The sequence below is a fragment of the Perognathus longimembris genome, chromosome 2, assembly GCF_023159225.1.
Source record: "Perognathus longimembris pacificus isolate PPM17 chromosome 2, ASM2315922v1, whole genome shotgun sequence".
NCBI classification, from domain to species: Eukaryota; Metazoa; Chordata; class Mammalia; order Rodentia; family Heteromyidae; genus Perognathus; species Perognathus longimembris.
The window spans coordinates 51907445-51932906 of record NC_063162.1 but is presented as its reverse complement, the minus strand read 5'-3'; the positions used below and the strand labels follow the sequence as shown (position 1 = coordinate 51932906).

General features: G+C 52.1%; 1 protein-coding gene across 4 annotated transcripts in view; it reads left to right on the top strand.

The window, feature by feature from the left end:
• The window catches only part of Dlg5 (discs large MAGUK scaffold protein 5), a 104724-nt gene extending 79651 nt beyond the window's left edge, over positions 1-25073 (top strand). For all 4 annotated transcript variants that reach the window (XM_048339124.1, XM_048339127.1, XM_048339126.1 and 1 more), the window contains exons 13-32: positions 55-158; positions 2576-2668; positions 4073-5080; positions 6000-6123; positions 6510-6654; positions 6920-7032; positions 7620-7709; positions 7930-8080; positions 11633-11795; positions 11910-12043; positions 15027-15173; positions 16299-16482; positions 17190-17338; positions 18003-18173; positions 19208-19404; positions 20140-20283; positions 20508-20635; positions 21449-21558; positions 22109-22218; positions 23337-25073. In XM_048339124.1, the coding sequence (XP_048195081.1) occupies positions 55-158; positions 2576-2668; positions 4073-5080; positions 6000-6123; positions 6510-6654; positions 6920-7032; positions 7620-7709; positions 7930-8080; positions 11633-11795; positions 11910-12043; positions 15027-15173; positions 16299-16482; positions 17190-17338; positions 18003-18173; positions 19208-19404; positions 20140-20283; positions 20508-20635; positions 21449-21558; positions 22109-22218; positions 23337-23440 (3569 nt within the window). In that variant the 3' untranslated portion in view covers positions 23441-25073. The remainder of the gene's footprint in view (positions 1-54; positions 159-2575; positions 2669-4072; positions 5081-5999; positions 6124-6509; positions 6655-6919; positions 7033-7619; positions 7710-7929; positions 8081-11632; positions 11796-11909; positions 12044-15026; positions 15174-16298; positions 16483-17189; positions 17339-18002; positions 18174-19207; positions 19405-20139; positions 20284-20507; positions 20636-21448; positions 21559-22108; positions 22219-23336) is intronic.
• Positions 25074-25462: the final 389 nt, after the last annotated feature.

Below are 25462 nucleotides of genomic sequence, written 5' to 3'. Positions count from 1 at the left end.
GATGGGATGGGGGCCGCCCCACCAGCTCACCCAGGGCCCTCTTGTGGCTTGCAGACAGCGGCATCAGTCTGGAGAATGGAGTGTTTGCTGCTGCTGTGGTGCCAGGAAGCCCCGCCGCCAAAGAAGGGTCCCTTGTTGTGGGAGACAGGATTGTTGCAGTGAGTACCGAGGGCAGAGCCTGGCTCTCTGACACCCCTAGCGGCGACCTGAGAGCTTCGAGGACAGAGTCAGGGGCAGAGTTTTTATATCCACCTTGCTGTTGGGCCTTGCACTATGTGAACATGGAAAGAAAAACATTTTCCCTAATATGTGCTGAAATACTACGATGGTAAGTCCTGTGGACAATTAGGAACCACAGAAAATGCCAAGAAAGACTCATTTTTATTGCTAACACACATACACGTATATAAATAATCTAGCTTTTCTTCCGCAACTTTATACATAAATGTAGAGAAGGAACATTTTCCAAAAAATGAAGCAAGTCTATCAACATGTGATCTTTCAAAATACCTTTTGTGTGTTGGAGTGGGGGGAAGTTGTATATTTTTGAGGCAAAGTTGCTCAGGTTGGCTTCCACCAAATCCAAGTTCAAACCCTTGGACTCCAGCAATCTTCTTGCCTCAGGCTCCTGAGTAGCTGGGATTATAGGTACAAACCACTGTGCGTGAAATAACAATATGTTTTTTACTAAGTATCATATTTACTTTTAAGGTTTTTTTTTTTATTACCAAGATCAACCCTGTTTGTTGTAAAACAATGAAGTGACACAAAACTATTTAAAGTGGGAAGTGGCCTCCTTTCCCCTCCAAACTCTGCTCCTAGAGATCTCTGTCTGCTTGGATGTGTGTACTTTTCTGGAATTGGTTTGTTTTCTAAATAGGGATATGTGGTTTTCTTTCTTTTCTTTTTCCTTCCCTCCCTCCCTCCTCTATTTTTCTTTCGTTTTCTTTTCTTTTTGGTACTGGGGATCGAACTTTGCTACTGGGCTGCATCTCAACCCATGATTCTCATCCTATATTGTAGCTATCTTTCCAAGTCTATCTTAATTCATGTGTCACCCGCTCAATGTTGGGCTGTCAGTGTATGGTTTAGATCACCCCCTCCCGGGGGACTTGTGTATTTCCAATGTCTGCAATTGTACACAGGCCTACAGTGATGCCCACCTATGTGCATAGCCACTTCCAGGATACCTAATGGTATCTTGGTGACTAAACACTTAGAAATGCCAAGAGTTCACTGAGTCAAAGTGCGTGCATGGTTCAGACTTCTGACTGTCCTTCTGAAATTGAAAATGTCAAGCACCTTTCCTTGGCATGCATGCAAAATTCCAGTTATACAGTGGGCACATGACAATGCTTCCTTTGGTTCTAGACCCACCTACCTATTCCCAGACAAAAGCAATAGTTAGCATTATAGTGTTTTCTTCCAGAAACATCTCAAGGAACTCTGTGTGTGTGTGTGTGTGTGTGTGTGTGTGTGTGTGTGTGTGTGTGTGTGTGTGTGTGTACATTTTTTTTTTTCTTTTTGCCAGTCCTGGGGTTTGGCACTCAGGGCCTGAGCACTGTTTGTCCCTGGCTTCTATTTGCTCAAAGCTAATACTCTACCTCTTGAGCCACAGTGCTGCTTCTGGCTTTCTCTGTTTATGTCATGCTGAGGAATCGAACCCAGGGTTTCATGTATGCTAGGCAAGCACTCTACTGCTAAGCCACATTCCCAGCCCCTATTTTTATTGTATTTATTTGTCTTTGTTTTGTTGTAACCCAGATGGATTGCTCGCATTGCATTTTGTTTTTAATAACATGTTCTGGAGAGACTCAGAACTTCATATCTGCTTGAGTCCTTCCTTCCTTCCTTCTTTCCTTCCTTCCTTCCTTCCTTCCTTCCTTCCTTCCTTCCTTCCTTCCTTCCTTCCTGCCTGCCTGCCTGCCTGCCTGCCTTATTCCTGTTTTTTTTTTGAGGGGAGGTAGTTAATTGGATAAGATTGGATAAGACTCATGGATTTTCCTGATGAGGCTGGCTTTGAGCTATGATCCTCAGATCTCAGCCTCCTGAATAGTTAGGATGATGGGTGTGAGCCACCTGCACTTAGCCTTGTCTCATTTCCTTTTACGAAAGATTAGCTGTGTCTGGGAATGTGGCAGAGATGTGGGGAGGAGGCATCAAGAGACTGATTCTCAGTGACCTCGGGCAGTGCTGCATCTCATCTCATGGCTGTGGTCTTCCCAGTCCCCCCCCCTCCCCCCAGGCATATGGGTCTATCTGCCACTTCATAGACGATGGAGTGGGGCTGGAAGTTCTGAGCTGTAGCACTATGTGGGCAGGCAATTTCCCTGGGGTTCTTGGTATTCTGGCCCCAAAAGTATAAAAGGATATGAAGGGTTGTGATTTATCTGCCTTGGAAGCTCCTTGCTTGCCTTGGGCCTTACTATGGAGGGACATTCTCTCCTTTGCCAGTCCCTGATCTGGCACCTCATAGAACTGGGTCTGCTCTCCCCCATGGACTAGCAGAAGGGGCCTGTCAGTGGGGCTGAGGCTGCCCTGCCACAGACCTGATTGATTTTTTGCTTGGCCCTAGATCAATGGCATTGCACTGGACAACAAGTCTCTAAACGAATGTGAATCCCTACTGCGCAGCTGCCAGGACTCCTTGACCCTCTCCCTCCTGAAGGTAAGGACCCATACCTGCTCTGTTCCCACCTTCTGGAGGGAGGACAAAGCCCTAGCTTGGCATCAGCAGGAGCCCTGAAAACAGGATAGTGATTATAGAATGCAGGACGAACATGAAGTCTGGTTGGATCCTGGTTGAAAAGGAAAAGCCAGTTAGAAAAGCCGTGTTGGGGACAATTGGACACATTTGAATTTGGACTGGATAATTAGGTGGTCTCAAGTAATACTTAGTTTTTTTAGGTCTGGTGATGGCCTTGGTTATGTAGGAAATTGGCTTTATTTGAGGAAGTATAGGCTGAAGTGGTTAGGGGTGAAAGTCAAGGTATTCATGACTTTCCAGTGTCCTGCAGTACCAATACAGGTTCAAGGAGTGGGGAATGTCTGGCCCGTGGGCTTTATGTGACAGGACAGACTTGTGATACTTCTTGTCAGCTACCCTCGGCCTGACTGCCTGCATTCATCATTTTATATGGCTCATAATGATGTTATAAATATCCAAATGTCCATCAGCAGTAGCAAGGCTTCTCATCCCTGGACTGTAGATGATAAAGCCAATCTGATAAAACATTGAATTTAGTCAATGGGTTGATGTGCATCCATTTTATGTCCCTATTGTTTGTCTACCTGCTTAAAAAGATTAATAATAAAAGGCTGGAAAATAGACCCATTTACCTAAAAAAATACTAGAGACCTTTTCAGAAGCAGTTTTAGATTTTCAAAGCTGCTAGGCTGGTCCAGAGAATTACCACTTACTCTCTTACTCAGGCCCTCACTACTGCCCCTCCCTTGCTCCCTGTTATTGCTAAGCTACTTTTGTGTGGCACATAGTTATGAATGGCGAGTCAGTATGCTACCTGGTTTACATGACAGTTCCTTATGCTTCATTACATGGGGGTGTTGAAGGTTCTGTGGGTTCTGGCAAGTATGTACTAATGTATGGCCACCATTACAGTATTATGAAGATTCCCTGTGCTGTGCCCGTTTGTTCCCATCTCTCCTCAAGCTCCCAACTCCCCCACCCCATCCTCCTTCGTTTTGCCTTTCCCAGAATGCTGTGTGGTGGGAGCCCCACAGTATGTAGGCTCCTCAGACGACTTCTTTACTTAGTCACCTTCATTTATGGTTGTTCTCCTCGTGTCTTGGTGGCTTGGTAGCCCACTTCTGTTTAGCTCCGGTTAGTATTCCATGGCTTGGATGTGCCGTGGGGATTGACTGAATGCTTAGTGCAGGTGGTATGGACAGTAGTGCAAGTCAGGAGTACAATGATTGTTGTCTTGTGAGCTCAAAGCAGCCAGGTGCCATACGCGTGTGTGTGTGCCTGTCCATTGCTCCGCTGTGAGGATGGTTTTCAGCTCCTGATCCTGCAACTCTCCTTCCTTTTCGCTCCTCTGCCACGCCTGATCAGGTGTTCCCGCAGAGCTCCTCGTGGAGTGGCCAGAACATCTTTGAAAACGCCAAGGACACCGAAAAGTTGTTGGGCTTTCGAGTCCATGGGCCCGAGGTCCAGGTACACAATAAGCGGAACTTGGTACAGCACAATAACTCCACACAGACAGACATCTTCTACTTGGACCAGCTGGAGGACCGGAAGGACCTGGGCCTGGCTGGGGGCAGCAGCTCCTTTCTGCACAAGCCATTCCCCATCACCCCCCAGGCCTGCCCCAGCACTTCTGAGCGGAGCCTGAGTTCCTTCCGCTCCGATGCCTCTGGGGAGCGTGCCTATGGGCTGGCGGATATACGGAGCCGGCGGCCACTGCTGCCCTTCGAGACTGACATGGGGCCTTGTGGAGCAGTAGAGGCCCCCCTGGACAAGGTTGACCCTGAAGGTTCCAATAGCGGCGGGACCTGGCCTAAGGCTGTGCTCAGCTCAACAGCAGGGCCAGAAAAGCTGTCCGTCTACAAAAAGCCAAAGCAAAGAAAATCCATCTTTGACCCAAATACTTTCAAACGTCCCCAGACGCCCCCCAAAATAGAGTACCTGCTCCCAGGCCCTGGACCTGCTCACTCCCCCCAGCCCTCAAAGAGGGTGGGTCCTCTTACGCCCCCCAAACCACCCAGGAGGAGTGACTCAATCAAGTTCCAGCACAGACTGGAAACTAGTTCTGAGTCAGAGGCCACTTTGGTGGGCAGCTCCCCATCTACCAGCCCCCCAAGCGCCCCACCTCCTGACGTGGATCCTGGGGAACCCATGCATGCCTCACCCCCTCGCAAGGCCAGGGTCCGCATTGCCTCCAGCTACTACCATGAAGGAGATGGAGGGGACTCCTCCTGCCTACCGGCCAAGAAGTCCTGTGAGGAGGACCTCACATCCCAGAAGGCAGATGAGCTGGGGCAGAAGCGCCGTCGCCCCAAGTCCGCTCCCAGTTTCCGTCCCAAGCTTGCTCCGGTAGTGATTCCTGCTCAGTGTCTGGAGGTAGAGTTGAGCCCCAAGTGGGAGGGCCTGGCTGTGGGGATGCTGCAAAAAGGAGCTCTGGGCTAGGGCCTGGCCTGGACGGTGGGGAGCAGGTGGGTGTGAGGGGATGCCGGCAGGAAGCGGCCCCTGTAGGGAGGTGGGACATGGGGGTGGGGCGTGCACGGGAGTAGCAATGTGGCGTCAGAGAGAACATTCATGTTCTTGGGCAAGGGATTTGCTTCTCCTGTTCAACAAGAAGCTTTTGAACTTATACAACAAAGCCAGGTGCATGGCCTTGCCCTGTGGAGTTTGAGGGATGAATGACACACAGGAGACTGTTAGCTGGCGCCCCACCTCCAGATTGTGCGCACTCTAGTTTGCAGAAGGGGTGACTGAGTGTTGACACCCTCCCAGACACCAGCACAGCTACACCCACAGCCAGTGAGTTGTGCCCTTGTGCTGTGTCCTGAGGCACATGTCCTCTTACATACTCAGTATTTATTTGAAAGAAGGGAAGGTTTTGTCTGTAGTTGTCTTTTTTTTTTTTTAAATTTGTTTGCTGGTACGGAGACTTGAACTCAGGATCTGGGTGCTGTCCCTCAGCTCTTTTAATCAAGATTGCTACTCCTATTGTTTGAGCCGCACCCCCATTTTCACCTGGTGCCTTGCCATATGAGTCCCACCTCCATTTCTGGCTTTGTGTGGTGGTTCATTGGAGATAAGAGTCCCGCTGACTTTCCTGCCTGGGCTGCCTTTGAACTGGGATCCTGAGGTCCCAACCTCCTGAGTAGCTGGGATTCCAGGTACGAGCCGCAGGCGCCCAGCTTTGGTTGTCTTCTGAAGGGTGTGTAGAGGAAGGCAAGTCAGCATCTCCTGAGCCCGAGTGGGGGGAATGTGTACAGGGCAGCCCCCCAGCAAGTACTCCCTGTCTTGTCTGCAGGAACAGAAGTGCAGCCCAGCCAGTGGTGAGCTCTCCCCAGAGGCTCAGGAATGGTCCTCATACTCACCAGGGCACCCCAGCCGGCATGGCAATCCCCCACTGTATCCCAACAGGCCATCTGTGGGTGAGTTGGCGAGATGGGGGCTGGGAACAGGGTTGGCGTGGACTCTCAAGGCTGTGCGGGGGCTCCATAGAAGAGGAGCCCACTGTGGCTCCCAGCCCTCAGGCCTAGGGGGCCTGGAGCTGCTTCCCGTCTGCATCCCTGTCGTGTGCTCTCTCTCCATTGCAGCTGCAGTGATAGGAAGTCTGCAAGGGTTTTCTCTCTCTTTTTTTTTTAATACATGGGAAAAGGCCAAAGCCACAAAGGGAAACCAGTGCTTCAAACTCTTCCCCTTACAACCTTTTTCCTACAAGCCCGTGGTTGCTAGCTTGGTATATGAGGGAGGGTTTGCACCAGTCCAGGGCTATGTGCTTGTTTTGGGGCAATCATTCTTACCAGCCCATTTCTAGGCACTGTTCCTCGGAGCATGACACCCAGTACCACCGTGAGCTCCATCCTGAGAAACCCCATCTACACAGTGCGCAGCCACAGGGTCGGCCCCTGTAGCTCTCCACCCATACCTCGTGACGCTGGCCCCCAGGGCTTGCCTACCAGGTATGCAAAGGCACCTGCATCTCCTTGAGCCCCAACCCTCCTGCACTTAGAGTGAGGCCTTACTGGCTGCCCCGTGTGAGTCCCTTCTGCTGCCTGAAGGCCCTTGTTAGGTGCCACTCGTGAGAAGTGGCCAGGGGCAATCTGTTGTCCCCATCTGGGGAAGAGTGGCTCCTAGTCCGCCCCTGAGCTCAGGGAGGCCCAGGCAGTGAGCATGTCTGGCCCCAAGCTTTCTCCCCGACCCCTCACCTCTCTGATTCTCTTGCAGCGCCCAGCACCAGGGACGCCTGAGCCTGGACCTGAGCCACAGGGCCTGCGGTGACTACTCTGAGATGAGAGCCTCCCATGGCTCCAACTCACTGCCCTCCAGTGCCCGCCTTGGTAACTGCCACTCAGAACCCCACCATCCTGGGTGCTCCTGGTGGGCTCTCCTCCCTCCTGGGCCAACCCCTGCTCCTTCCCCTGGAGGGAGGACATCTTGGTCTGTTATGCCCATGGTGCTATGAGAACCACTTCCCTCCACCTGTAGCTTTCCTGGGTGGGGAGAGCCTTGCCCCTGTCCCTGGCTCATCTGTCATTCTTGGTGTTTGTACAGCCATTCACTCAGGAAAAATATAACTCAGAGGAGAGGCTCATGTGACTGGGAAAGGTGCTGGGCAGGACCTCTTAGGGGCTGGGGAGGGAAGAAAGCAGCTGCCCACATCACCTTGGTTCCAGTCAAGTCCCAGGCTGCCCGCATGGTGGTGGTCAGGTTGGGTTGAGGGTTCTTGTTCTGAAGCAATCTGTTTTCCCAGTGTCTCCAAGTCCTAGGAGCCAGGCACCCACTTTTCCCGACTCTTCCATCACAGGTCCCACAGGGGTGCTTGACAGTTTGAGCCTGTCACCCTTATGTCTGCTATATGATGGCAAGCTGTTGGGAGTGGTGTTTCATCATGAGATCTGAGGCTTTCTCTGTCTCCTTGCAATAGGGTCTTCTAGTAACTTGCAGTTCAAGGCAGAACGCATTAAGATCCCATTAACACCGAGATACCCCCGATCCGTCATGGGCTCTGACAGAGGTAAGAAGTGGACATGGCCTCTGGTGCGTGGCCTGCCATCCTGCCTTGTCCTCCTGGAACCTCTGGGTAGAGCTTCTGGTTTGCTTGTCATCTCGTTCAGTAAAGGCTTGCTGAGCTCTGCCTTAGGCCTGGTACTGAGCCCGGGCCCTGTGATTCTGTCCATATGGAGGCTATATCTGGACAGCAGAACATGGCTTCATTCCTTCCTCTCTCTCGGCAGGATCACTGTCACATTCTGAGTGCAGCACCCCTCCTCGGTCACCCCTGAGCGTCGACACCCTGTCCTCTTTTAGCCAGCCCCAGACCTCAGCCTCCACATTGCCCCGGATTGCCGTCAACCCTGCATCCCTTGGGGAACGGAGAAAAGACAGGTGAGTTGGGGGGTGGGCGTGGAATCTGTGGCCAAGATGAACAGTGGGCTAAAGCTTGGGCTTAGCTACAGGAGGAGCCAAGAGGGCCCCATTTTGGTTTGGTCCTGGGTCTAGCCACCCTAGTTTGGGTCACTCAGTAGCCAGTGGTATCCTGCTCATATGTCATTGGGACAGATTGTGGCACTCGGTACAGGGCTTAGCCCCAGTAAGGAGGCAAGGCATGTGTAGATGCAGGGAGGGAGAGCATGGGCTCCTCCCCCTGAGCCGTGACAAGTGATTCTGGAGATGACTTGGTGGTGACAGGGATGCCAGGGTTCCATCTACTATTTCCTAAGTCCACGTTTAGCATTTCACATATTTTCAGTTATGAAAGCCTCATAATTGCTCAGGACGTGTTATTGTTACTAGCCCTGTTTGACAGATGAGGAAGTTGGGTGACCTGTGTGGACATGGGATTTAGCAACTGTCCTGACTTATCTAGAGCCAGAACTCTTCCTTTCCCCATGCTTTCTGGTCCTAGATCTATTGGCTCTGTCTCTAGGTTCTCCTGCCCTGCTCACCCAAGGCTTTTTATTACAAGCTGCAGCACACGAGAAGCTAAGGGCGCAGCTTAGCCATTCATTGGTGTAGCAGTTTTAAGTGCAGGTGGTTTTGGAGCTCGGCTGCAGGTTCTCTTCCAGTAGGATGACCAGGAGCCTCCTCTGCAGTTCCTCTCCTTGCATGCCTCCCCTTCTCTGTCCTAAATGGAACTTTCTAGATCATATTTTTGTTCCTAGCAAGTGGAACAGCAGGAGTTGGAGGAAAGGTTCTAGCTAGATCATATTTGACTGGAGGACCTTAACTTGTGAGAGCATGGGCCCAGCAGGTATTCACCTAAGAGACTGAGGGGAGCAAAGGGTACTGAAATCCCAGATCAAGCCTGGGCAATCAGACTTTACCCAGGTGACACACATAGGTACATGCAGGGGTGGAATTAGTCATCCCCCCTCTGGCTTTCCTGAGTGAAATGTATACTCTTAGCTAGAGAAGCACCCCCTCACCTCCTCGCCATATACAAAGCTGGGAACTGCCCTGACTTGCAGTGCCCTGACACCATTAAGTATGGGTTTAACCTCTGCAACCTGTGCACAGCTTACTAATTGAAAGTAATACCTTTGTTTTTGTTGTTCTGGTCCTGGGGCTTGAACTTGTAGCCTGGGCATTGTCCCTGAATGGTTTCCCTAGTGGTTTTGGAGGTCAAGGTTAGAACTCTACCACCTAAGCCACAGTTCCACTTTTGCATTTTTTGGTGGTTAATTGGAGATACAAGTCTTAAAGACTTTCCTACCCAAGCTGGCTTCGAACTATGATCCTCCGATTTCAGCCTCCTGGGTAGCTAGAACTACAGGTGTGAACCATTGGCACCTGTCAAGGATAGTACCCTTTGTCCTGATTCTGAAGTTCACTGTCATGTACTCATTATGGAAAATTAGAAAAGTTAGGGAGAGAAAAGTTACATAGAATGTCTCCAACCAAACATTCAATTACTATTCACCTCTCTCTCTCTTTCTTGCTCTCTCTCTCTCTCTCTCTCTCTCACACACACACACACACACACACACACACACACACACACACACACATCCACACAGCACATTTGTATGGTACACGTAGGACTCTTACTCAGAGGTGAGGCACTAATGACATTCTATCACTTATCACTTGAGCCACAGTTTCACCTCTGGCTTTTTGCTGGGTTATTGGAAGGTCTCACAGATTTTCCTGCTTGGATTGGAAAGTCATCAGATCTCAGCTAGGACTAGAGGAACCACCAACACCCAGCTTAAAAAACTGTACTTAATGCTTGTTTTCTTTATATTATTTTACACACATAATTACATCCTTTTTAGTTAACATTATCTTTTCAGTGACTTGTGATTTTGTAAGTATATTATTATAAACCTATCTTAAAAGCACATTATTCCAAGAAGACTTAGTGCATAGTATCAAACATGTAAACCATCAGAGGACTCAAAAGTAAAATCAGACCACCTCCCTGAGACACGGGTATTGTGCATTTTTGGTCTGTTCTCTGTGGAGACCTGCGTGTGAATGCACACATACTTGTGTACTCACATTAGTGAACATGGAATTACCTATTGCCCTCTGCGTCTTGCCAGGTCAGGAAGCCGTGATGTATAGGCAAGTCAAGCAGCTTCTTGGCTTCTCTGGGGCTGTCATGTTGTCTTTCTTGCCTGCTCCTGTGTTGAGATAGACCTGTTGTGTGGAGATAAAGCAAACCAAAGGGCCATCTTGTGTGTGAGGAAGAAGGAACAGCTCATCCCCCCTGCTGGTGGCTGCGAGGGAGTGGCGTCCTCCCTCCCCTGTGCCCTGCTCCATCATTTCAGATTGGAGTGTGAGGATGGCATTCGGGTGGCTGTGTGGTAAGGGTTTTTGCCACTTGGAACCACTTGATGCCTTCTCACCGGTTGAGCTGTTAGGTGACTGCATGCAGAACTGGTGGATTTGGGAAGTGAAGATACCTGGGAGGCTTGGGGAGTGTAAGGACACTTTTAAAAGAATTTTAGTCTGCTGTTCCAAGAATGTAGGGACCTGTGGCCTGTGGAGCTTGGCAGCAGGGGTGCCTGGTTCGGGCCCCCCACCATATGGGTCTGTCCATGGGCCAGGAAGACCCAAGAAGTGAACACCAGACTGGTTCCCTCCTGCGGCCTTCGGCCTAGACTTGGTCCTGTATGCCCTGGAAGAAACAACAGGGCTGTGATGCTTAGCTCCCGTGTGGTCTTCCTGTTTTTTCTGTGTGCATGTTGCAGGTGTACAGGTTGTCTTCCTTCTCTGAGCTCCCTTCTCTTTGACCTTTGTCTATCCAGGTGTTTCTTCCACCACAGATCTCTTCTGAGGCTGCCCGTGGCCACCAGGCCCAGGTCCTCCTCGCTGAGGAGTCTGAGGTTGGCCTGACATGAGGCTCCCGTGCGCCCCTGCCCCTTGTGCTCTTGGGGCTGGTGGATGGCTCCTTGGGAAGCAAGGGCATGGTCACAGCCTTGCTCGGAGCCTCCCCGCTCCCCTTTTTCTCATGGCTTGGATTGGCAGCTGCTTACTTTCCATGATCAGTTCCCATCCCCCTATAGCCAGGAAACGTTAAAATGAATTGTTTCTCTCCTCTTTTCTAGAGGAGGAGTGTCATTCCAGAAGCCATCTCTGTTCCCTGAGGGTGTCTTGAGACTCCCTCTCCCCTGGGGGTTTACAAAGTGCATGTCCTGAGTCCACTCCTCTCAAAAACTCAAATGTTGTGTTGTCCCTGTGTTGGTGTTGTGTTCTGTCGGACTGTTGTCTGTTTCTGAGGCTGGGTGTTTCCATGTTTGTTTGGGTGCACTGTGTATGTATTGCATGACGTTTCAAGAACATGCATCTTTGACCATTTCTCCATCCAGCTGTGTCACTGAGGAGCACTGGGCTCTGAACCCTCCCTGCACGCATGCCTGCACGCCTCATCTCACATTCCCCATGCCTGTCCCCTGGCTCTGAGTCCCCCTGAACCTTTGTCTCTTTCCCAAGGCCCTATGTAGAAGAGCCACGCCACGTGAAGGTACAGAAGGGCTCAGAGCCCCTGGGCATCTCCATTGTGAGTGGAGAAAAGGGTGGCATCTATGTCTCCAAAGTGACTGTGGGGAGCATCGCGCACCAAGCTGGCCTTGAGTATGGGGACCAATTGCTTGAGGTGAGAGGGCATGGCCCCTTTTATCTTTCCCTTTTTTCCTCCTCTGAAAAGGCATTGTTTCCAGGCCTCAGCCCCTGTCCCCTGTCCCTGAACCCATCCTGGATGTCTCCCCAGTTCAATGGCATCAACCTGCGGAGCGCCACGGAGCAGCAGGCCCGGCTCATCATTGGGCAGCAGTGCGACACCATCACCATCCTGGCCCAGTACAACCCACAGATGCAGCAGCTCAGCAGCCACTCCCGCTCCAGGTGAGCCTCCTCCAGGTGCCCAGGGGGCGGGGTGGGGGAGGCAGGGGTACTGCTCACGTGAGGCGGGGGTCCAGTCCCTTTGGACTTGTGGTGGGGATGGGGAAGGGGGAAGAGGGCCCGACAGCTGCAAGTTCTGGGGATTCTGTTACTGGTGAAGGGAGGTGAGTAGCCTATAGGACTTGGGAGAATGGCCATCTATACAGAACATGTCTCCTGAAATGGGAAGCAGAAGGCTAGGGCCCAGTGCCCACAGCAGAGGGCTGTGACAGTCAAGGGCAGATGCCTTTGGGGATAAGATTGTGTGTGTGTGTGTGTGTGTGTGTGTGTGTGTGTGTGTGTGTGTACATATGTGCTTGCACTCGTGCTAGCTCTGGGGCTTGAACTCAGGACTTGGGTATGCTATCCCTGAGCTTTTTTTTTTAAAAAATTATTCATCTTTATTGGTAATATAGGATTTACACAGTTACATGCAGTTATATACATACTAAGACATAAATTTAAGACTATTTAAAACAAAAATGGGATGGAAAATGTACTAAACAACAAAGCAAGTGTCTTAACACAAAACCTTCAGATTATATACAAGCAAGAGGACCAACCATAAATTAACTTGTGCATAAAAAAATTACTTATCAAGTAATTCTTAATAAGAGAGCTGCCAAAACAAACTCTCAGACTTGATCACAACATCTAGCTTATTTTCTTTAATTCTCATTTGGTATAAAAGCTATTTGAATGAATGTGCCATTAAATTAAATACTTTCCTAAATACCAACAGATAAGTTTAAAAATAAAGAAATCATTTACATATAAAATATTATGGCCTCTGAATGAACTTATTTAATGATTTGGTCCTTTAGCCCTTCTCTGCTCATTCTGCCCAAATTTACCTCATTAACTCCAAATTGGAGAAAATTTCGTGAGAAGTTTCAATTTTACCAATATATGAAATTATACATCAAAACAACCATGTGAAGAAGTATCTAGTTTAACAAATTCTATGCTCAAAAGTAGAACCTTTCATCTGGGGTAACTTTAACATGTATAATATATTTAATCATATTTGATATTCTTTTATTTTAATGACTACTAACTTACAAAGTTAGGTTTCAAATGGCATTAAAGCATATTTATATCATTTGACTGTATACATGTGTTTTTAAAAACAAGAGACAAATACTTATAAATCCAGATCTTTACTCTTCCTTCCCACATGAAAAAAAAATTTTTCCTTCTTTTTTTGGGGGTTGGGGGGATTGGGGGGGCCTTGGGCCTTGAACTCAGTTCCTGGGTGTTGTCCCTGAGCCTCTTTGTGTTCAAGGCTAGCACTCTTACCACTTCCAGCTTTTTTTGAGCAGTTTACTGGAGATAAGAGACTGATGGATTTTCCTGCATGGGCTGGCTTTGAAACAGGATTACAGGTGTGAGCCACCATCATCCGGCTCCCACATTAAAGATTTTAAGAAAAATCTTACAGGTTTCAAGGACCAAATGGAATTTAAAAATTGGCCCAGAAACTTAAAAAAAAAAATCTTTTTCTCCCATCTCAAGAGTAATTACTTTAAAGAAATGGAGGTGGGGGGCTGGGGATATAGCCTAGTGGCAAGAGTGCCTGCCTCGGATACACGAGGCCCTAGGTTCGATTCCCCAGCACCACATATACAGAAAACGGCCAGAAGGGGCGCTGTGGCTCAAGTGGCAGAGTGCTAGCCTTGAGCGGGAAGAAGCCAGGGACAGTGCTCAGGCCCTGAGTCCAAGGCCCAGGACTGGCCAAAAAAAAAAAAAAAAAAAAAGAAATGGAGGTGGGGAGAAGTTACAGGAACTCTGGAGTACTGAGTTTACTTTGAAATGATCACACTTACCTTGCTTTATCAAACATTTCAACTCTATTGGCTAAATAAACTAATATACTTAAATAACCGGAAGAGAAAAAAATCATGTTTTCTTTTTTGTCAGCTGTAGGGCTTGAACTCAGGACCTGAGCAAAAAATTGTGTTTTCGTTAACTGAGAACCAAAACTTTTGGAGTAGTTGAACCTACTAAATATGTCTATTGTAAGATCTTCTTTCTTAGAAAGTAATATTCCTTCTCTTTTATTCCTGAAATTATATTTCATATAATCAAGTCATGGGCAACTATTAGCTAAATATTAGTGATATTAGCTCTAAGTAAATATTAGATCTAAGTAAATTACAAAGACTCATGGTACATATTTGTTATCTTGATACCAAACAGGGATAAACTGTAATCGTCCATTAAAAAAAGAACCATGACAAAAGCTTGTATTTTAGAACTGGGATAATTCTACAAAATTCCAAACATTTATTGGGAATGTTTTAGTTTATCTGCAAGTCATCTAGAAAAGTAACAGTACTGTTGTTGCTTTTGAGAAGAATTGCCTTGCTATGTTCAGCAGTCATTGTGAACATGTTTCACATTCAATCAATTTCTGCTTCTCAATTATATTTTGGAATAAGTTTTTTTTTTCTTGCCCCTGATTAGTGCTCTACCACTTGAGCCACAGTGGTACTTCCAGGGTTTTTGTTGTTGTTTGGTAGTTAATTGGAGATAAGGGTTTCCTGGGCTTTTAGGCCTCCCGAGTGGCTAGGATTACAGGTGTGAGTCAGGATTCTTGCTCGGTGACTGACTGTCCACAAGCGAGTGCTGGACACCTGCTCATGTCCATCCCCGTGCTCAGGGTCACAGAGCAGATGGTAGGGTGCATTCTCCAGGGCTGGACAGCGGGGCTTGTCTCCGTTGACAGACACTGAGGCAGAGGAAAAGGGACAGTGGCTCCAAGTGTCCCCTGGGCTGGGCACCTTTGGAGAGGACCTCCGAGTTGAGAACTGGCAGATCCTAGGGGCCTGGCGACACGAGTCCTCCTGTGTGTGCCTTGGCTCCGGGCACAGCTGTGTGGCCTGCGACCCAGGTAGGGGCTCAGGGTAGCTGCGTGCACCTTATGACTTCGGTCTTCCATCCCTAGCTCCCACCTGGACCCCGCTGGTGTCCACTCCACTCTTCAGAGCAGTGGTGCCACCACCCCGGAGCACCCCTCTGTCATCGACCCCCTGGTGGAGCAGGATGAGGGCCCTAGCACCCCTCCAGCCAAGCAGAGCGCTTCCAGCTCCAGGTGAGCAGATACAGGCTGTAGAAGCCCATATGCTCTTCTGCCTTTGTGAGGCTGAGCCATCTCTGAGGAGCGCAGGCACTGGGCACCCACCATACACCACGTTCTCAAAATCTGGGGGGGGGGAGGCAGGCGTGTTCTTCCCATTCCCCTACCCCCAACCCCCCCCCCCCCCCCGCTTCCCCTCCTATCTCGTGTCCTCACGACTCCTTTGTTACTTCCCCTCTTCAGTATCTCCTGTTCAGATACCGTCCCACAGTCATCACCAGCTAAGCCCTGAGGCTCTGGCTGTGGGCATTGTTGCTGTCCCCAAGGAGGTGCCAGGCTAGGGTCTGCGCGTGTGCGGCCAGCCACATGCTCAGTGGTCTGCCAGAGCATTCAGGAGTTGCATGGTCGCTGAGGCAGAGAGTGGAGACAGCTAGGTGCAGATGTCATGAGGAAGCCCTGCAGAGCAGCCAGGTAGAGGGAACAGTATCAGGGCTAGGCAGGTGCTCCTGAGAGCTGTGCATCTGCCAGCCTGGCCGGGGGTTAGAGGGGCCAGGAGAGGGCCGCCGAGGCCAGGGTGCAGAGCTGCCCCTCCTCAGTCCTGCTCAAGTCACTTCTTCAGCAAGGCCCCAGTGTCACCCAGAGGAGCTGGTTCCACACTGTCCACCAGGACCATGCCACACCGGAACATACCTGCTGCCAGATCTTAACCCCAGGCAGGCTTCTCCCCCTGGAGGCCTCCAAGGTCCTGCCTCCTTCACTCAGGTTGTCTACAGCCATCGCCAGCTTCCCTCCCCAAAGGTCTTGATGGCAAGGCCCCTACCTGAGCTGGCTTAGGGAGCGGCTGTGCACAGAGGCAGACGCACACAGTGCAGGGGGGAGGGATTTGGGGAGAGGAAGCAGGGCTGTGGGCCTCAGTTCTGCCCCTTACTGGCCTTGTGGCCTGGGGCCTTACTTCCACCTCACTGCCCCTTCTGCTCTTGCCCTGTCCATGAGTCAGTGAGACCTGAGCATAGGGCGCACCTCTCAGCCCCCTGGGGTTCTCAGGCCTTGGAAGCATACAGAGGCGGCCAGGGTGCCAGCCATTGCTTTGTCTCCTCCCTCTGTGTGAACCATGAGGTCCTTTATTTTCCTTCCTCAAAGGATGTTGGGAGATGCCAGCAAGAAGATGGCGGAGCCCCGAGTTGTCTCCCTCAAGAAGTCCCCGCTGGAGCTTGGAGTGCACGTGTGTGGTGGGAACCTGCGTGGGGTGTTTGTGGCTGAGGTGGAAGATGACAGTTCTGCCCGGGGGCCTGATGGCCTGGTGCCAGGAGACCTCATCCTCGAGGTAAGTCTGCTACCGAGAAGGCCGGCTGCCATCTGTCCTCTTGCATTGCCTCACCTGGAGACCCATGAGGGTTGCCGACTTGTCTTTGTAAACCTGCAAGGTTACCCAGTCCCTCTGGGAGGCCACTGGCAGTGAACAAGCCACCATGGCTTGGCTCATGGACAGCCAGAAGGAGATGTGCGTTATTGCGAGCAGCAGGCCTTGGAGCTGGTGGGAGGGTATCATCTCTCATCTCATTGAGGAGGTGGCACAGAGGTGGTACAGCTGCTGTTTTTTGTTTTTGTTGCCAGTCCTGGGGCTTGAACTCAGGGCCTGAGCACTGTCCCTGGCTTCTTTACTTGAGCCACAGCACCACTTCTGGCTTTTTCTATATATGTGGTGCTGAGGAATTGAACTCAGGGCTTCATGTATATGAGGCGAGCACTTTAACCACTAGGCCATATTCCCAGCCCCCCAGCTGCTGTTTTAAAAGCAGGACACAGGGCCCTTACTTGCTGGGAGCCTACTGAAGGCAGAGAAGATGCTCAGCAGGGGACCTGGTGGACAGGAACTATGCACAGGGCTAAGGCGCTGGGGAGACAGCAAGGATCCCACCTTTCCCACAGGGCTTGGGGAGGGCAGTCAGAATCAGATCCGGGGATGTGGACTCTGCCTTGATGCTATAACCGGCCACACCCTTCTCATCCCGGCCCCCTGTCCCTGGTCAGTATGGCAACCAGGAGGTGCGGAATAAGACTGTGGAGGAAGTATATGTGGAGATGCTGAAGCCCAAAGATGGCGTCCGCCTCAAGGTGCAGTACCGGCCCGAGGAATTTGCCAGGATCAAGGGCCTGCCTGGAGACAGCTTCTACATCAGGTGCCAGTAGAGGGGATGTGGGGTTAGGGGAGGGGCTCTCTGTGGAGATGGTGCTGGTGAATGGATCCTCCAAGGCTGGGCCATCATCCACATTACTCTTAGGAATTCTAGGGACATCCTTAGGGGACCACATGGACTCTTTGGGGTTTAGGGCTGTATAGTTGTCCTCTCCGTCCTCCTTCACCAGAGTCTTCAGAATCCTTTGCAGTAGATACGGATTTCAGGTGCCCACAGTGCCCCTAAGTGTCAGAAGAGCACAGCACAGATGGACAGCATCAGACATCCTCTAGGGTGGGCTCCGAGCCACTAGGATGCTCCCCGAGGCAGCTTTGAGACAGCAGGATGGGGCAGGGGCAGGAAGCAGTGACGCGAGTGGGAACCAGTGCGTTTCCATCTGAGGGAGTTCCATCACGGGCCCGAGGGCCTTCACTTTTCTGGCAGAGGTGGATAGGAAAGGCTCATTGGGAGTGAGCCCCAAGTCTTAGTGACGAAAATGGAGTGCTCGTGTCTTGTTCCATGAAGCCTGGGGCTCCCTCTTCTGAAAACCGTCCTAAGGATGGCTATCTTATGTCAGTGCCTGGAGACAGCCTGGAACCTGGCAGCAGACTTAGGAGCCCATCTCCCAAGGCTGCCTCCTGACGGAATGCCCTCTCCCGTGGTCCAGGGCCCTGTACGACCGGCTGGCAGAGGTGGAGCCCGAGCTGAGTTTCAAGAAAGATGACATCCTCTATGTGGACGACACCTTGCCCCAGGGCACGTTTGGGTCCTGGATGGCTTGGCAGCTGGACGAGAATGCTCAGAAGATTCAGCGTGGGCAGATTCCCAGCAAATATGTGTAAGTGTTCCCCATTTGTGGTGGGGGCCGGGCCCAGGCACTGGCACAGAGGTGAAGCTGGGTCTGGTGGCTGGGGGGCTGACTCTGCTGCTCACTCAGCTTCAGCGTTGTGCCAGCCACTAAAATCAATTTCCCAGCTAGGCTGAAGTGCTGTGTAGAAGCCTGGGAGCAAGCAGGAGCATGATACTTTTCTAAACAGAGCTGAAGTTCTACACCATACCACAGCCCCAATGTACAATTCAGTGGTCTTTAGTATATTTATAGATAGGTACATTTTAGTCATTTTATTGCCTCAAAAGGAAACTCCACACCCATTAGCAATTAGTATGTCAGTCTGTTTTCTATTGCTATAACAAAGAACCCCAAGTAAGAAAATTTACAAAGAAAACAGGTTTATTTAACTCTTACTTCTGGGTGCTGAGAGCGCATTGTCTGGGCCCCAACTGCTTACCCTCCAGCAAAGCCTCCTTGGCTGAGTCACAGTATGGTGGGAAACAGAAGGAGCCCGGGGTTGGTGGTGTAGCTCATGGTAGAGGCCAAGCCATTGAGCGAAAGCAATGGGTACTAAGTTTGAGTCTCAATCTTGGACCAAAAAAAAAAAAGCCGGGGGGGGGGGCGGTGGGACCAACCTTGTGCAGAAGGGAGAGGTCATTGGGCAGGGGAGAAAGAGGACAGTTATTATTCTCTTTCTGTAGCGACCCACTCCTGTGGGAACTCATGAGGCCCTGTGAGCGCTGTGTTAGTCTCTTCCATGGGCAGGGCATGCAGTGACCTCACCGTCTTCCACAGGGTCCCACCTCTTAAAGCTTCCCTCAGCTCCACATGGCCATACAGGGGACTGGGCTTCCTGCACACAGCCTTTGGGGGACACACGGACACCGTAGCACAGCTCTAGGCCTGGCCCCAGCCCGGGTGGGCTCCCCTCCCTCCGTGGCTGCCTGCTGGCAACTCCAGGAGGCCTGACGGGAGCTCAGGGGTGCCTGCCTTCCTGTGTACATGCGGTGCTTCCCAGCATTGATGTGTCCTGACTGCAGGATGGACCAAGAGTTCTCCAGGAGGCTCAGCATGTCTGAGGTGAAGGACGATAATGGCGCTGCAAAGACACTGTCGGCGGCTGCACGCCGGTCCTTCTTCCGCCGGAAACACAAGCACAAACGCAGTGGGTCTAAAGATGGCAAGGACCTCCTGGCCCTGGATACTTTTTCCAGTGACTCCCTTCCACTCTTCGAAGGCAAGTGGCGGAGCTTGTTTTGCCATGGGATCCTGGGTGGAGGGGTGTTGAAGTGTCATGTGGGGCTGAGCGATGTCATGTGTCACTGGGTGTTTTGCACACAGATCTGGAAGCGAGCCCTCAGAGACTTGATTTCTCTTACCGTGTCCGTGGCTCGGCTGGTGGGTGCTCTGTGGTGGCCACCATCTGGGAACCCGGGTTCCAAATGTCTTGTGGCTCTGCCCTATATCCTGAGGGTTGTTCTCATCTCCATGGTCAGAGCTGGCTCAAAGCCAGCATCCCTCAAATTCTGCCTCATGGGTGAGGGGCCAAGCAAAGGGTAAAACCTCTCCTGTTACTTCCTGGACAGTTCGGGGCTTCATGAGCATGCCTACCTGCAGGGGAGGCTGTGGCACCTGGTAAGCAGAGGAAAAAGGAGATGGGGGTGGATGCAGTGGGCAGAAGACACCTGAAACAGAAGAAAATGTAAGATGATGGGTCCGTGCCAGTTGGCTGCAGTGTCCGCAGAGGCAGGAGAAGCCTGTGCTTGACCCCATGAGTGATGGTGCCCATCGATGCCTGCTATTTGGGACTTCATGGTTACAGTTGGGGAAACCCCAGGCAGGGCCTGTGAGCTGCTCATTCTCCTGGCTCTGATTGGGGGAGTTAAAGACTGAAGTGAGCTCAGGGAGCGGAGGTTCCCAGGCCTGCCTCTGCCCAGGCTGAGCCCAGGACACCTATGTCTTTGCCCCTCAGATTCCGTGAGCCTGGCCTATCAGCGGGTCCAGAAGGTAGACTGCACCTCGCTGAGGCCAGTCCTGATTCTGGGGCCATTACTGGATGTGGTGAAGGAGATGCTGGTGAATGAGGCGCCTGGCAAGTTCTGCAGATGCCCACTTGGTAAGGGAGTCCTCCGTGCCCGCGGGGCTGTCCCCCTGCCCCCTGCCTCCAGGGCCATGGATGGTGGGCCACACACACAGCATCTCATGGCCATTGGAGGTCTCCAGCTCTCTGGGAGAGAGGACATTGGTGTGGCCCCCATGTTGCCCAGGCCCCCTCGTCCCTGCCCCGTCTGGCCTCCATGGGCCCAGGGCCTGACTTTTGCCTCTGTATGTACACTGCAGAGGTGATGAAGGCCTCCCAGCAGGCCATCGAGCGGGGTGTCAAGGACTGCCTGTTTGTCGACTACAAACGGAGGAGCGGCCATTTTGACGTGACCACCGTGGCTTCGATAAAGGAGATCACAGAAAAGGTACTAGTGGCGCTAGCCTGAGAGCTAGCCCTCCTCGCTGCCACATGTCCCTGGCCTTTGTGACTAGCACTTGGATCCCCTATGCGGGCCTGGGACTTCAGCGCACCTTGTGGTACCTGCTGCCTCTCCCTGCTGAGGGCATCGTGAAGCAGCTGCTTGGGAGGCTGAGGACCTGGCATTGCTCAGGCTCTGGCCCTGGGCTGCTCACCTCTCTGGGCTTAAGTTTTCTTCTCTGTTAAACAGTGGTGTCGGTTGTCACCGTGGCAGGTACTTAGTATGCAGCTGACGTGGATGAGCTCCATCCAGCCGGGGAGCTTCCTCCGGGGAGCTGCTGTGGGTTGTGGGTATTTTTGGGGGGGCTCTCACTCTGCCTGGTGTGTGGTGGATCCCATGGATGTATGACAGTCACAGACATGACAGGTACATGCCCCCCTCCTCTGCCACAGGCCCCTCTCATCCCTAACCAGCTCCTTCTCCATCAGAATAATGCTTGTGAGCCAGGTAGGGCTGCATGGAAGAAGAAACAGCACGAGATGTTGTGGAGTTGGGGCTGGCCAGACCCCACTCACCTGCTGCCTGCTGTTGGGGCAAATGGCAGTGGAGGGGAGGGTAGGACAGGATCCCCCTGGAGAAGGTCTCCCCTCTGTTGTTTGTGGGGATCTTTGTGAGGGACTGCTCTGTTGCCTCCTTTATGGAGGAAGGCGGACCAGTATGGGACCAGGGTGGGTCCCCTTGGTGACAGAAGATGTGTCCCTGCAAGGGCTGGTCCCCCTTGCCTGCCCTCCAGTGCTTACTTAGTGCCCTGCTCCCCAGAACCGGCACTGCCTCCTGGACATCGCCCCCCATGCCATCGAGCGTCTGCATCACATGCACATCTACCCCATCGTCATCTTCATCCACTACAAGAGTGCCAAGCACATCAAGTAGGTGCCTGGGCCTGGCTGGCGTGGGGCTGGGGCCCAGCCAGGGAGGGGCAGAGAACAGGAGTACCTATCTCCCCCTCCAGCCCATACCTGTGAACTCACCCATGGCGTCGCTTTCCCCTGCCCTGCCCCTGTCGGGGAGCCACCGTGGCTCCCCAGCATGGCCAGCTTTACCTGCCTAGCTCTCTTCCCACCATTCTTCTGGTCATGCTCTGCCAGAGGACAGCGCAGTGATGGAGGTGGGGGGAGGGGAGGGGAGGGAGAGGGCTGCTGCATCCAGCTCGCCCCCTGCTCACTAAGGCCTCTGTCCATCTGGCCTTTCTGTGCTGCTGAGCTCTGGGGTTGCCTATACTGAGGTTTCTGGGTTCCCCATCTGCCCAGAGCCCCTCCAGAGGGCCTGAGGTTATTGCTTTATGGGGCCACACCCAAGGCCTCAGGCCACAGCCCAGCCCTCCCTGCTTCGAAGGCCTTGGCCATGCTGGTCCCAAGAAGGGCAGAGGAGAACCTGGGAGGCCCTGGGCTCAGCCAGTGTCCCCCACTGTCCTGACAGGGAGCAGAGAGACCCTGTCTACCTGAGGGACAAGGTGACGCAGAGGCATTCCAAAGAGCAGTTTGAGACAGCTCAGAAGATCGAGCAGGAATACAGCAGGTACTTCACAGGTAGGTGCTTGGGGTCTGCACAGGACATGGATGTAGAGCGCCTTGGAGGGGGACAGTACTGTGCTGTGCCCTTTTGTTACAATGCCCTGAAGTCGCTGGCCACTGTCAGCATTTCCCCATGCTGCCGGGTTAAGCTCTCGGACACCTCTGGACGTCATTTTGACATCCATGTGCAGTGGCAGCTGTCTCTCAGCAGCACTGGGCACTGTCCCCAGCTGGACAGAAATCCCCATCCTCGAGGCCCTCCGTGAGCTCTCCGTGTAGGTGGCCACCTGTCCCCAGCAACCCCCAGGCAGGCCACTTGCTGTGGGGTTTACTGAGAAAAAAACTCACCGACGAGATACCACAGAAGTGTGGCCGCAGCATGCCTGCCACGTTCCGCCTGTAGGCTTCCTGCCTTGGGGGTTAAATCAGCCAGGTGTAGGGGTCAGGGCAGCTGCACAGAGATGGGACTGCGGTTGGAGCCATGTTGTGGGGAGCGCGGGACGTCCTATGGGCCAGATTGCTCCCGTGATTGTCCCATGTGCATGCACCTGCATGTTTTTTCCTTTCTAGGCTCACCACTGACACCAGTGGAGAAATGAAATTTAGCAACTCAGCAGATGTACACGTACACTGCCCTGTCTCTCAGGGCAGTTTCTAAGTGCTATGGCTGCTTTGTGACCCTGTCTCCTTTGTGGGGATCATACTCGGAGTGGCCAGGCCTGGCGTCCTCAGACGTGGCTGCCAGTGCTCGCCTTTGCTCCCACGGGCCTCTGGGCCCAGGACTCCTCCTTCCTTAGATCCCATCTGGCCTAGGATTGTGCCATGGGACCTGCTGCTGGCAGGGCCTTCACCACACGCTCCCAGACCACTTTCTTGCCGGTTGCCCCATACTTGGTCCTTGCCAATGCTAAGGCCAGCCCCTGCCAGACTTATCATCCTAATGTCAGTAGAGGTTTCTCCAGGGGGCAGTTTTCCTCTATTTGCTCTACCCCGTTTCCCAAGGAGGGAAGAGAGCTGGGTGGGGGGGGGCACTGAGATGCCACGTGCTGGCAGATAGGCAAGTGCTATAGCACAGCCTGAGGGTCTTTGCATGGAACTGAATGGTCTGGTGGGGGGGGGGCACTCTTCTACAGGAGTCATCCAAGGAGGGGCCCTGTCCAGCATCTGCGCTCAGATCTTGGCAATGGTCAGCCAAGAACAAAGCAAAGTCCTGTGGATCCCTGCCTGCCCACTCTAGAAGGCTGTACCAGGAGGCAACTCGGCCAGCCTGATGACTGGTGATGGGGAGGCCTGGCTCCCTCTTCTCCAGTGACTGAAGACAGGTCTGTCTGTCTGTCTGTCTGTGGACTGGCCAGGAAGGATGCAGAATCAGGACTCCACAAGCACCTCCCTCACAGCCTAAGGGCAGCAGCCACACCACCGGGATCCAGCCCCGGCCAGCAGGCTGCTCCTCCCAAGAGTGTGTTTACACGGTCATGTGACACAGGGGCTCAAGGCCCACCTTCCTATAGCCAGCCGACCAGAGATGCTGCACAGAGAACCTTCAGATCACACGTTTACAAGCCTTTTCTAAGTATTTGGTTGTTTATGTTTACTTGAATGGCTCCCTGCTGTGGGTGCCCAGCCCCTGCCCCGCCCCCGCCCCACCCATCCCTCTGTTGCTTTGGTTTTGCTTTTGTTCACGTCTGTCTTCAACAAAATGGCCCTGGAACCTCCTTGGGGGCCGCCTTACTTCCGGAGGTTCTTGTTGGTGGGACCAGAGCCATGTCGTGCCGTGGCAGGCCTCACTTCCTGGAGGGACACCGTTGACTGCAGGTGCTGGGACGGCTCCCTGGTGAGGGAGGATCAGTGCCTTGTGGGGCCAACTCACGGTAGCAGCATTTTCCCTCCCACGACGACGACTTACGGGAAGGCAGCTCTGGAGCTCCAATGCTCACCTGTCCGCCTGCTTCTCCTGGGCTCTCCTGCTTCCCCAGCTGTGGGGCTTTCGTGGCCAGGTGCCGGCCAGGCTCCACCCAGGTTCCGTGAGTCCTGGCCTCCTAAACGGTGCAATGTGCAGGGGGTCGTCCTGGCTCTGTCCAGCACAGAAGGTATATGCTTCTTCAGTATGAATCCACTCATGTTTCAGACTTTGAAAGGAGAGCTCTTAGGGGAAACGTAATGGCCACGAGCCTAGTGGAAAAATCTTGGACGAACACCCAGGACCTCAGCCTTCATCTTGGTTATAGTGCTCATAGCAGGAGCCTGACTCTGAGGATGTCTGCAGTCTGCATCAAATTTGTTTCTCTCTCTCTCTCTCTCTCTCTCTCTCTCTCTCACTCTCATTTGCACTTCTGATGCCAGGTACTCTTTCTTGGCTGAAGATTTGCGCTGGTTCCTTCCTTCAACTTTGTGTCCTGTTAATAGGTACTGTAAGCAGCTCCGTGCGTCATTAGGGGGGTAGGACCTATATTTTAATACTGTTCCTAACATTTCATTTTACTAGCAAGAAATCTTTGATTTCATTTTATTCTTTGTACTTTTAGACACTAGATTATAGTTTAGCCATTACTGACTTTTTTTTTAAAAAGGGATATATTTTCTTGCACAGTTGCTCAAAAAAAAAAAAAAAAAAGACAAGTTTCAGTCCTCAGTGCTGTCCTTATGTTTTTTACAGGTACAAGAGTTTTAGCTCAGACAAGTGAACTGTGTGCCACTCTGAGCACGGGGCTATTTTGTAGGCAGCAGGCTGAGCCGGGATGGGATTGGCAGTGCAGGCAGGTACGGATCTGACAGATGGATGTCCTGTGTCCTGTACTAAGATGTTACTTTGTATCAAAAGGTAAACAGACTTCAGTACAACAAATAAAGATCAAAGTCTGTGATCTGTCTATGTGTGATACCTGTGTGTCTTCTCTTCCTGAGCCTCCTCCCTCTCTTCCCCCCTAGCTTTCCCACCTCCTCTGCCGTGGGGGCAGAGGTCCTTGCTTGCTCTCGTGAGAATATGGAGTCCATTACCTCCTGCCTGTGTTGCATGGGGCAGTGGTGGCAGCTGGGCAGCTCTGTGTTCCTGTTCGGGCCTGCAGGTGTGGGCCAGGCTGTGGGATGCCCCGAGCAGCGAGCTGAGCCCTCTTCAGCCAGGGCTTTGTCCAGGACTGCCATGGGAAGGGGCCCATGTGGCACGGGATTGTGGGACCGTGGGCTCGTGCTCTGCATTTTCTGTATCTTCTGCAGGTTTCTCTTCCTCTCTCTCTAGCTTGGACAGTTATATTACTGAGAT